The sequence below is a fragment of the Dermacentor albipictus genome, chromosome 10, assembly GCF_038994185.2.
Source record: "Dermacentor albipictus isolate Rhodes 1998 colony chromosome 10, USDA_Dalb.pri_finalv2, whole genome shotgun sequence".
Classification (NCBI taxonomy): domain Eukaryota; kingdom Metazoa; phylum Arthropoda; class Arachnida; order Ixodida; family Ixodidae; genus Dermacentor; species Dermacentor albipictus.
In genome coordinates, this window is record NC_091830.1 from 95,980,913 (window position 1) to 95,992,908 (window position 11,996).

The 11,996-nt window shown below is 44.7% G+C and overlaps 1 protein-coding gene across 4 annotated transcripts in view; it reads right to left on the bottom strand.

Moving 5' to 3' along the window:
- Nucleotides 1-6,284: 6,284 nt before the first annotated feature.
- LOC135921471 (centrosomal protein of 290 kDa-like) overlaps nt 6,285-11,996 on the bottom strand; it is a 216,803-nt gene continuing 211,091 nt past the window's right edge. For all 4 annotated transcript variants that reach the window (XM_070528010.1, XM_070528007.1, XM_070528008.1 and 1 more), the window contains 2 exons: nt 8,252-8,342; nt 6,285-6,597 (listed from right to left, as the gene is read on the bottom strand). In XM_070528010.1, the coding sequence (XP_070384111.1) occupies nt 6,509-6,597; nt 8,252-8,342 (180 nt within the window). In that variant the 3' untranslated portion in view covers nt 6,285-6,508. The remainder of the gene's footprint in view (nt 6,598-8,251; nt 8,343-11,996) is intronic.

Consider the following 11,996-nt stretch of genomic DNA (forward strand, 5'->3'; position numbering starts at 1 on the left):
TGGTGTAGGAGCGATTGTGATGTCTTACAGCTGCTTCTAAAGAGCATTTCCATCCACCAGGGAAACTATCGTACATCCTGATGTATTGCTTCACATCTCGTATAGCACGCTCTGCAAGCCCATTCGCCGCGGGATGGTATGGTGCACAGAATTTGATTGATATATTGTGGTCTCGAGCCCATCTTGCTAATTTTTCACTCTTGAACGCTGGTCCGTTGTCACATACGATCTTTCTGGTTGTCCTAAACATATCCCGTTTGAGGAGGGCGATGACACTATTCGCATCTTCTTGTCCTGCCCGTGCCGCGACCATCCTGGTGCACTCATCTATGGCCAGAAGAAAAGCTTGCGTTTTTCGGACTCCTTCTCGTTTCTTATTTAGCTCGGCAAAATCCAGGTGTATAACTTCAAAAGGCACGTTCGAGTGGCAAGGTATTATCATGGCGTCTGTAGGCTGCTTGTATTTCACTTTGTTGACTTGACAAATGTGGCATGAACGAACGTATTGATTGACGTCTTCTTTCATGTGAGGCCACGTAAATCTCTTGACTAGCTTGTTGTATGTGCGCCAAAATCCGTCGTGTCCTCCAGATTCTGGGCTATCGTGGTACAAATAAAGCACCTTGGGAACCAGCGTTGGCGGGACTTGATAGCGACCTGCCATAAAAATTAATTGTTCAGTGCCTTCCCACAATTTTACTTCATTGATTTCTTCCGATTGTTCTTTATTGGCCTGTATCATCAGTCGAGACAATGCATCTGCATCAGTCAAAAGGGGTCCAGGTCTGTGGGAGATGGTGAAATCAAACTGCTGCAAGTAGTTCACCCATCTGGCGATACGTCCCTTAGGTTGGGTCATATTCAAGAGATGAGTGAGTGCCTGGTGATCCGTGAACAAAGTAAACTTCGCACCTTCTAGGTACGTACGGAAGTACTGAATTGCTTTAAGGACAGCAAGAGCTTCCTTTTCAGTAGTGGTGTAGTTGACTTCAGGTGGCTTGAGGGTGTAGCTGTAGTAGCCTACTACATGTCGCTTTTCTCGGCCGGATGCTTCTGGACATTTCTGGTACAAGACTGCACCTGTTCCATAATGTGAGGCGTCGGTATTCAGTTCAAAGGGTAAAGTGAAATCTGGTACGCGTAGAATAGGGTCAGCAGAGATTCTGTGCACCAGATCACGGTAGACTCTCTCACATTCCTCATCCCACTCAAATGGAACTTCTTTCTGCGTTAGGCGCGTGAGGCATCTTGTTTTTATAGCAAAGTCTTTTATGAAAGGTCTGAAATGTCCTGCTAATCCCAAAAATACACGCAATGAGTGGACGTCATACGGTTTAACCAGTTGGGATATTCTCTCGACGGACTCTTGTTTCGTGCTTTTGGTAGTCCCATCAAATACTCTTCCAAGAAACACAACTTTTCTTTGAAAGAATGCACTTTTCTTAAAATTAACCTTGAGTTGTGCCAAGCTCAAGGCATTTAATACCTGAGAAAGGTGTTCCTGATGTTCAGCCTCTGTTTTGGAGAAGACGATAATATCGTCTATGTACACGTTACAAAAGACACCCAGAAAAGGCTTCAGGACTTCGTTCATAATCTTCTGGAACCATGCTGGCGAGTTTTTCCAGCCGAAAGGAAGCCGGTTATACTCGTACAGATCAAAGGGCGTGATAAAAGCAGTGTACATTTTTGTTTCTTCGGTTAGCGGGATCTGCCAGAAACCTTTGCACAAGTCAATGCGTGAAAAAATCCGGCAACCACCTGTCTCATCTATAATCGTGTCTATCTTCGGCATGGGAAATGGTATAAGGTCTGTTTGGCGATTGAGAACCCTGTAATCTGTGCACAGTCGGAAAGTTCCATCTTCCTTCGGCGCAATAGTTATGGGAGAAGCGAAGGGTGACACCGAAGGCCGGATTATATCGGCGTCTAGCATCTCCTGCAATTCTTTCTTCAACCATATCTTACGTTCTCGTGACATGTTATAAGGTGATTTTCGGATGACGGTCTTGTCAGTTAGTTCGAAAGGCACCTTGTGCGACTTCATCTCTTGTGGATAGCTTCCTACGCATACCAGTTCAGGGTAGGTCGTTGCAATATCTTCCGCGCACTTGACAATTCGCAGGTTATCTTTTCTATCTTGCTGTGTCTCTTCCTTTGATAGTCCTTCCACTAAAACTGCATCGTCCCAATATACGTTGATTTTTAGTTTCTTTATGTCTGGTCTGGACAGCAGAAAGTCGTACGTCACCCCCGTTATCACCAGTACGTCACTCTCTATTTCATGACCTTGGAACTCGATGTTTACTGAGGCCCACTGATTATGCATTGTCACTTTTCCATCGTACCCTTGCACCCGTAGTACTCTTCCACTATGCAGGTGACTTGAATCTACCAGCTAGGCATTTATTATAGACACAGAAGCACCGCTGTCAACCAAAGCCATCATATGTCTATTTCCCACTTTGACAGGAATGTGAAGTAAGCTAGAGCAAGTTAAATAAACAGTCTCAGTTGTGGTCATCGGGTCGGACTGATCACCCTTGTTTATTAGTTTTTTGTTGTCGGAGACTCTTGAGCGTCTGAAAGTATGGGGACAGGGTCGTTGTCGACGTTATTCACTCGACCTCTGGGAGCACGCCAACCCAAGCTCTCTGTACTGCCTGCAAGGCGGGTCGGTTCTCGCGGATTACGGCTTGACCAATCCGCGCCGGTCCGTCTGAAGCGACTGCTTGAGCCAGCGGTTATAGTTTCGTCTGAAGTAGATGGTATGTCGTGAAGGCACTCCAAGAGCCCGTCTATAGTTTTAGGTGATCGTGCTTGCGCTATCTTCAGGACTTCCGCGGGCAATCCGTGCATTATTAGAGCTACTATGGCAGAAGGAGGAAGCATAGGCTCGGCCAGCTTTAAAAGGCGGCGTTTTTCAAAGAAATACTTGACGGGGGAGCCCTGCGTGAATTTGAAATTGAGCGCGGCGTCCCATCTTTGCACTGGGTTGCTTCGGAATGTCTTCAAGAATTTTTCCTTCCACTGGTGCCAAGAGTTGCCAACATCTTCAATAATGTGCAGATCGTACCACTTACGTGCAACACCTCTTAAATAACTACGCATGTTGGTAATTTTGTCCTCATTAGAGTGCCATTTGTTCTTCCCAGCGGCATATTCATAGAATTCAAGCCAACTTTCTGGGCTTGAAGACTTGCCGTCGAAAGTATCGGGTTCGACAAATTTAGTCGCCGGCTTCTCAGCGTTTAGAGAGCTTATAAGTGACGTCACCAGTTGGTTTTGTTGCGCCATCTGTTCTTGTTGTAGCTGAAGAGCTTTCAAAACGAGGCTAACCTCTTCTGTCGAAGACCGTGATGCTGTGTCCTTTCGACGCATGGGTTCAAGAACTAATTCGTCGAAGATCGCCAGACGCAAGTTCACTTTCACCGCACCCTTCCGACGTAGTTCAGCAATGTCTATGGAAGCCTTCTCTAAAACCAGGTTCACGAGGTCTGCCGAGTTGAGTTCGCGAGGTAGTTCCACCGCTGGTTCGTCTTGAGCTTGGTATCTCGAAAAGATGATCTTCTCTGCGGAGGTCTCCTCGAGGAAAAATGTCACCCACATGTTGGAGTCAGTTGTCGGCTGCGCCAAAATATTGTAGCGTTCCTAGTTAAAGGACACAGTAGACTTAAAGCGTTGCTGTGGAACTGGCGTCCATCTCGTCTACATTTATTTCTCACTTCCCTCTTCTCTTCTTCTGTCCCCCCGGTTCCCGCGCTTCTTCATCTTCTATTCGAAGGATCATACCGCTTCAAATATAATCGACAAATTTTTGAGAGAGAGAGGAATGGTACTATCACACGCAGACAGCTGTATTGCCCTTAACTCGAAGGCAGTTAAAAATTTTCACTCTTAATCTGGAAGGACACCCTCTAATGATTGCCACACAGCATCGATTTCTAGGCATAATACATGATAGGCAGCTATCCTGGGCACCCCACATAAAAAAATTCGAAAACGAGGTCAATGCCATAGTGACTGTGTTTCGCAGACTTGCAGGCCCATCATGGGGCGGATCAGTATTGTCCATGATGACTGTTTACACTGCATTAATACGACAAAAAGTCGCCTATTCGGCGCCCATCTCACACGGACTTTCCCACACGTCAGAAGAGCGACTTAAAAGACTTTTAGCTAGAGAACTACGCCTATGTCTAGGAGTTCCACGAGCAACTTCTCTTTCTCTTGTGATAGCTGAGGCTCGCCAATCACCATTTCCAGTTATGCGAACTACAGAAACATGCCGGCATTATTTCCGTTTTCAAACCCAGCATAAAAACCACCCATTGGCTCTAGACATAATAAAACGAGATAGAAGTTCTGTTCATATAGAAATTAAAAAAAATGTTCACATATTGCCAAGAAATGAATTTTGGAACTCAGACATCGGATATCCTCCATGGCTGCTTACAGAGCCACAAATCGAGTTGTCAATAGATGGGATATTCAGCAAAAGAGATATGTTCGTTCGAGCTGCTCAACGACTAGCGCTCTACCAGATATGTATGCGGTATTCAGGATACACACACGTCTATACAGATGGCTCCAGTACAGCCTCTTCAACTTCATCATTCATTATACCACACCTCAACAAACAAGAATCATTTACGTTATCTCGTGCGACTTCATCCACAGCGGCTGAACTGTTCGCAATCCTATGTGCGATAAAATTTATATTGTCACTAAGAGATGCGCAAAGATGGGTAATTTTCAGCGATTCACAGGCGGCTCTAACATCACTCTGCAGCACAAAGGGGAAAACATTCAGTGACAGCATAATATATGAAACACTTAAAAACCTCACAAAGGCAAGCGAAGCGAAACATGCTATAGCATTCCAGTGGATACCAGGGCATTGCGACATTCCTGGCAACACAGCATCCGACGAAGCAGCACGACAAGCGCACCTCAAAGATGATACGGCTCCACTCCCAATATCAAAGGATGAATTACGCTGCATTATAAGGACAACGTCTCTCAAAATGTCTAGAAACACTTGTTTTGACCAGAATTCTAAGAGCTCGGACTTATACCATATTAATTCATTTATTGAATTCAAATTTTCATTGTCATTAGATAGAACTATGCAAACACTTATTCATCGATTAAGGCTAAGTACTGCCTACACAAAGCATTTCATACACAGAATTGGCCGTGCGGAAACCCCCGAATGTGATTGTGGATTCGTAGACGAAGCTATATATCACCTCCTTCTAGATTGCCCACATGACGACACACCAAGAAGCCGACTTAAATCAGCGCTAATTAAATTATACCGCAGACCTTTCAGTTTAAGGAAACTTTTGGGCCCTTGGCCAACAACGGCCTTGCAAAAGAGTGCTTTAAAAGCACTAAAGACTTTTCTTGAAGGCAGCGGCATTGCTGGACGTTATTAGCGCTTTCATTGTTCCCCTCATTTCATTGTCACTGTATATATCCATCTGTTTGTGAATTATGTTATGTTGACTGTTCTGCTGTGACTGTATGTGATAATGCATTTACACGATGTATGTACCAGCCGCTGACTAGACAATGTGTTATTAGGCGACAATATCTTTTGTACTTTTCAGACTCTCATCTACATAAGTGTGGAGACATTTATATTGTATATTGTATCTACCATGTGTTCCTTACGTCATAGTCTTCCTGTGGAAACGCTGCGTGATAAGTCCTGGTGCTTGTGTGAAAAGACTTTGATATGTAACCTTGAGCCCTGTACGATGTATGACGGAACCACTCAAGAGATGAGGAGTAGCCGGCGCCTGAAATTGTGCGCCAACATCTCCTTATATCATATGAATAAAAAAAGGCGGATTTCAAAAAAGCATTCGTGCACCATACTTTGGATGGTTGCTAAAGAGCGCCGCGTGGTCAAAACTAGTCCAAACCACCACACTACGGCCTCCATCAAGTTCAAAAGCCCTCGCTGAAAACGCGCTGTGCAGTTCGGAGTCCTTAAATTCCAAAATCAATTTAGTTATGTGTAAAATTGCGTAATGAAGCGGGAAGCTATGGCTATTGTACGCGATCGGCGTCTCATGTTCTTTTACGCAATACAGTTTACACACTCATACCCTGTATTGTGCACATGTGCAAGCTTCAATATACCTGTATGCAATAGAAGAAATGCGACAGGCTGATGCCTCATTTCAATATCCTGCGCGGCCTCCTGTTCGCATTCATTTATCGTTTGTTAAAGGAACCACGCCGGTCAAGGTACCTTTAAACAAATGGCTTGACGTTCGTAGGTTATTTATTTAGTAATAAACTCCTTTCACACAGTACAGTTCCCCTCTCGACTCCGGGATCATGCCGCACACTATAGCTGCATGAGGGCCCTTGTGATTTTGATGCTCGCCCGGTGTTTCTCGAACTTTCAACATGACTACTAAATGAGAGGGTGGGTGAGTGATAGCTGAGTGCTCCATTGCGTCTTCAACTGCCTCCTGGGCAATGGCGTAGGCTACGTCCCACGCCGTGAGGGAGCCTTGTGAAGCTTCATCACGCGCAGCCTTTGCTCTTGGGCTTTTCGGCAGTTTTCTTTCACAGCTTCTGCGTGAATAAAAAGTCAATTTTACGCGTTAACCGGAGTGGTAGGATATTGCGAAATTTTATGACAGGAAAATAGAATTCTTGCAATTGCGTGCAAGAACAGAACTATGTATGTTTGAATTTACGTAAGCATATACTATATGTGTGTGTATCTGTCTAATTTCTTCGTTTCTCAATACGTTGCTTATAATCTAAGGAAGCGTATATTGCTACACAAGATTTTCTGTCTCTTATGCGTTAGGCATAGCAAACAATGGTTTTTATCATAATATTTTGCAATGGATCACATCTATGTCATTAATCAGATAATTGAGAAACATGCGGAGTACACTCAACATCTTTATATGGCCTTCATAGACAATGAAAACGCCTTTGATTCAGTAGAGATACAAGCAATCATAGAGATATTGCGTAATCAAGGAATGCAGGAGGCATACGTGAATATATTGGGAAATATCTTCCACAACTACCTCGGTTCTCCACAAGAAAAGTAGGAAGTTACCTATCAAGCAAGGGGCCAGACAAGGGGACACAATGCTATTCACTGCGTGCTTGGAAGGAGTATTAACGCTATAAAGTGGTAAGACATAGAAGAGAGGATGAACGGCGAATATCCAAGCAACGTTCAGTTGCAAATGACATTTTCCGTTTCAGCAACACTGCGGAGGAATTACCAAAAGAAATGATTGATGACGTTAACAGAAAGAGTGTGACAGTAAGGTTGAAGATTAATATGCAGGAGACAAAGATAATGTTCAGTAGCCTGGCAGTAAGTGATACGGCCGACCTGCATGGAAAAGTAGTCAGAAATCAGTGATGAAGTCGTACTTGATGCCAAACACGTCTTAAGAGGCGTAATCCTCAGGTCAGCGCTAAAAGTAAAATGAAACAAAAAATATTGGTCAAGGAATAAAATGGTCATCAGCAAAAAGGGCTGGTAAACACGTGTCGCCAATGCTGGCGCCAGCAAATACAAGAAGAAAATAAAAAGAAACAGAAAAACAGAATGCATGCAGCAACGCGCGTGAATCGGAACTAGGGGTCGAGATCCATGATTGTTTTGTGAAACCGCGCGGCTTATGGTAGGGTAACGCAAGCTGCTCCCTACTTATGAATGATATGCGCTACATTAATATCGCGCGCGTTAGTCACTGCGCTTACATCATCAAACAAAGGCACAGAAGGACGTGAGCTGCAATTCATAGTGCTACTTGTCTCGAGTATGCTACTTTATTGCAACAGACTGTTAGTGCTCTCCTGTGTTTTAAACTAGTCAAATCGTGTTTGGCAAGAAGTAAGGCTTATTCATTGATTTCTAGATACTTTTGCGTGCTGGTACACCGAGTCACTTACAGATAGCGCTGTGCCCTTTGTGTCCTCTGCCTTATATTACGATGTTGCTTTGAAGAAAGAGTCAGTTTATAGTCAGCGCACTGTAATGTCAGTTTTTCACGCATCCCATTGTCTGCGCTGTTTCGCCATAATGAACAGTGTTTGTTAGTCTCGATTTAAAACGAGCCTGTCCTCTTTCTATAGAACGGTATCCCACAGAAAGCTCCCTCGTTATTCTCACTCAAGTTTCTCGCTCAATTATTTCTACTACTATCAAGCGCGTGAGGATTACATAACGAAGTGGAGCAGCGCAGGGTCTTACCGTTTTCCTCACGAAGCAGGCGAACTTCATCCTCGAGGAAGCGCTCCCTCTCTTGCGCAGCTCGCAACTCGCCCTGCAGCTGTGCGAGATCCTGGATAAACAATGAGAGAGTATTTAGCTGTATTAGTATTAGTATTTAGTATGAGTATTAGTATTTAAAGCATTTAGATGTGAGGCATTTTCATTGACATGCCCCAACTGTTCTGGCTCTCACGAAGCAACGTCAAAAGACTGCCCGAAGATGCAACAGGAAGTTCGTATTCTCTAAAATGATGGCAAGAGGCAAATCTTCCCATAGAGAGGCAAATCTTCCCATAGAGAGGCTGCTCAATCGGCTCGCAGAGACAGCCAGCGCTCGCGTAAGAAGCTCCACCCAGTGACTGATGACCCGCCAAGCGGGGCGCAGGGGCCCCGACAACCTCTGCCTGCGCCAACACCGAGGACTGTAAAAGCACCTACTCGAAATTCAGGGTCGTCGAGAGAATAGGTGGAACATTGGTCGCCCCTGTGGGGCACAGACACAGACAGTACATTACAGTACAGTACAGTACAGTACAGTACAGTACAGGCAAGCAAGAAGCCGAAACGAATGACAAGAAAAGCGTTTAAAAGTATGCCCTAACACCTGTTTGAATTAATATGCGTGGTTCTTCGTGATCTCTAGTTTCCGGCCGCTAAAAGTGCCGTGCATGCCCTCACCGTACTGGAGCCGCTTATTGCTGCTGTTTACATAATTTAAAGATATTTCTTGGCACCTGTGCTTCCCACACGAGAGAAGCCTACACAGTACACAGTAAAATAATTTACACCCTTGATGGTGAGAATTGCGAATCATAACACCCTTGAAGGGTGTTTTCATTCAAGAAACATCCCATCATCATGACTTTTTGCGAAGCATAGGGCAGTTCTAGATGCCATAACACCCTTTTACCCACCGAAAGGGTGCACTGACTAAGAATATTGGGGGTGGGTGCAAGGGTGTTTTTGTTTGTTTTTATCACATTCACAAACATACAATTGCACGAAGAGACGGCGTGTCCCACGGCACTAAAAACCAGTGGCGGATCCAGAAATGGGCCCTGCCTTACCCCAAGCCCTTCCCCACCGAGACATCTGGGGCTTTCAAAGCCCACAAAACTCCTGAAGAGAGTCCCCCTCCGTTTCACTGTCTGTTTTGATAAGCCATTTTAAATATGTCCAGGGAAAAACCTGTTGCTGAAGCACTACTATCTATTATGTCACAGTGTTCTAGGTGGCACACAGTTCCTAAATGTCGTCACGCACAAATTCCGCGCAATCCAAAAGCGCGCACCTACTTTTTCTAGTATTGAATACTTAACCAAAAGAAAAATGTTCAAAATGTTTTCAGCAAGGCAGAACTAGTGCAGCTCTTGCTTTTGGGACGCCAGGAATCTAGCAAAATGAATAGGCCACGTGACAGCATGCAGCTGGACGCGCCACAATTGCTCTAAAGCAGTGCGGTCGTCTAGGTTTCTTTCAAGCATGACAAAACAGGTAGAAAAGGGTGCGACGAACCATACGCGGACAAAAGATACGCCGATTCGAGAAGCTTTGACCCCACCTGACCTTCTTTCGCCGAATCAATAACCCCAATTCGTTCTGCTTCTCTCAAGTTTATAAACAAGGTAGGTTCGTTGGCAAACTTGATCCTTCTCACCCACCACAATGCTTTGCTCAAGCAGCATCTGCAGAAAGAGCCGTGCAACACGCTCATGGCTTCGCGTCTGCGTCAATTTACGAAGCTGGCTGTACAAAAAGAAACTATTAAGTTTGTAGTTGTATAGTAAAGGAACGTTCTACTGGCTTACAAACAGCTTCCTGAACGGAGTGCTCAAAAAGAAAGGGAGAATAATCTAAGAAAGTATAGAGAACCAACGTACAACTTGCGATGCATAAAGTATTTACAACACCGACTAACAACGGTATTTACTGAAATATTTCCCCTCCCAAATTGGAGACAGTAATATTGCATGCATGAATAGGATAACAAGCCAATCATTGTAGATATAACGAGATTCCAGAAATTGGCGGGGCATTTGCAGACCCATCTTTGTTCACGGAACAGTGGTGAGGCATTTTTCAAGTGTGCGCGCTACTGCCCACCTGCCAAGTACGTTCGCGATGTCTTGGCATATGCAGACCTGCGCGAGGCTCGCCCGTCTCCCCTCGCGAGACGGGTAGGACAGGTGCACATGCTGAATACGGGAAAGAAATACTTTGCAGGATGAAATTGAATTTTGTCAAAACACCAAAGCTCTGGATTGCAGGTTACAGCGTGCACAGGGGCGCTCTGCCAGATTTTAAAGCGAAGCTTTCTATGCCTCCTCCCTCTTTCCGATTCACTCACTCTTTCCGATTCTGCTGCTGCTGCTGCTGCTGTCACTGGCTTGCCAGCCGCGTCGGTGGGTGGTTTGAGGGCGTGCATAATGAACATGAGAGGGACGCGGGGAAGGCGTGTGCGAGTCCTTTTAGCGAGAACTTCGTGGGCATCGCTACAATACTCTTTGGACCTCTTTGGCCGTCACAATGCCCACTGAAACACCCTGGCCATCGACACAATGCCCTCTGCAAGACTAATTACGCGTTAGCCCCCTTCTGCCCACCCTCACCCACCGCAAAAGTAGTGCAGAAGGTGCAGCACTTACTTTTTTGTACTCACATGCAACAGCGCAGAGGAGAGACAGTATGGTACTAAGGGGAGACAAGAGAATGCTTAAAGCCAACACCCAGACGAAATGTCATCACAGTTCCCACACTTTGCCAGGAAATTGTTGTTGTCATTCAATAGCCTTTACCACAGCTGCACCCTCGCCGAGCAAAGGGGTTCGGCGGTGGTATAGGCACAGCTATGGAATGGGAACAATACTAAATTGCTCTGCTCGTGGTAGTTTGAGGCCGAGCGTAGTTGGGTCGAAAATGACTTGTCTACCGCATGCACAAAATACCTCGATTTTGAATATATCTTCCTCATTACCCGTCAAACTGCTATTATAAGCAACTGCAGTAAGACAAAGACCGACATCAGATTATGACAACGACAACTCATGGTGCTGTCCACCAGAGGGGAATCGTTGTTATATTTGTTCTTTCTTTTGAGCGGTCATAGGCCCCACTCGCTCACCCGCTCATAAAAACAAAGAAAAAAAAAACCCCGAGATCTGGATTCGCTTCGGTTGCACTTTCACGACAGCAGGCAAAGAAAGACTTTTCGTACTTGGAAACTTAAGGTTTTCGTGTAATTCTGCACATGTGAAATTTCGTGGTGTCGCCTATACGTTTAGAAAGCTATTATGCAAGTACTTTTATATCTGCCGTTAATCCAAGCTATTTAAAATTTGAGTGAGCACTCCAGTTCAGAAATATGAGCATTGTGAACTTCTTGTAAATGCCAATTAAAGCTTTTTTTCTCTCTCTGTTTCTCTGTGCATAAAAGAAAAGACAGACTCGCAAGTACCTCTGTATCTTATACAATCAGGAAGGGCCACGTCTCTTTACAAATGAACGTCCAAGCAAACAAACAAAAAAGAAAGCATCGACAAATAAATTCACTTACACGCAGTTACCAGCCCACCTTTGCCCCATTTGATTTGATATCAGCCCATGTTTCTGGAAATAAATTTCCAGTGAAACTACCCGTAAACACAGAAAATGGCTTAGAGGTAGTGTAAAATAAATAGCTTTGAAAGTAATACACACACATAGTTGAAAGAATATTTGTTGTTAT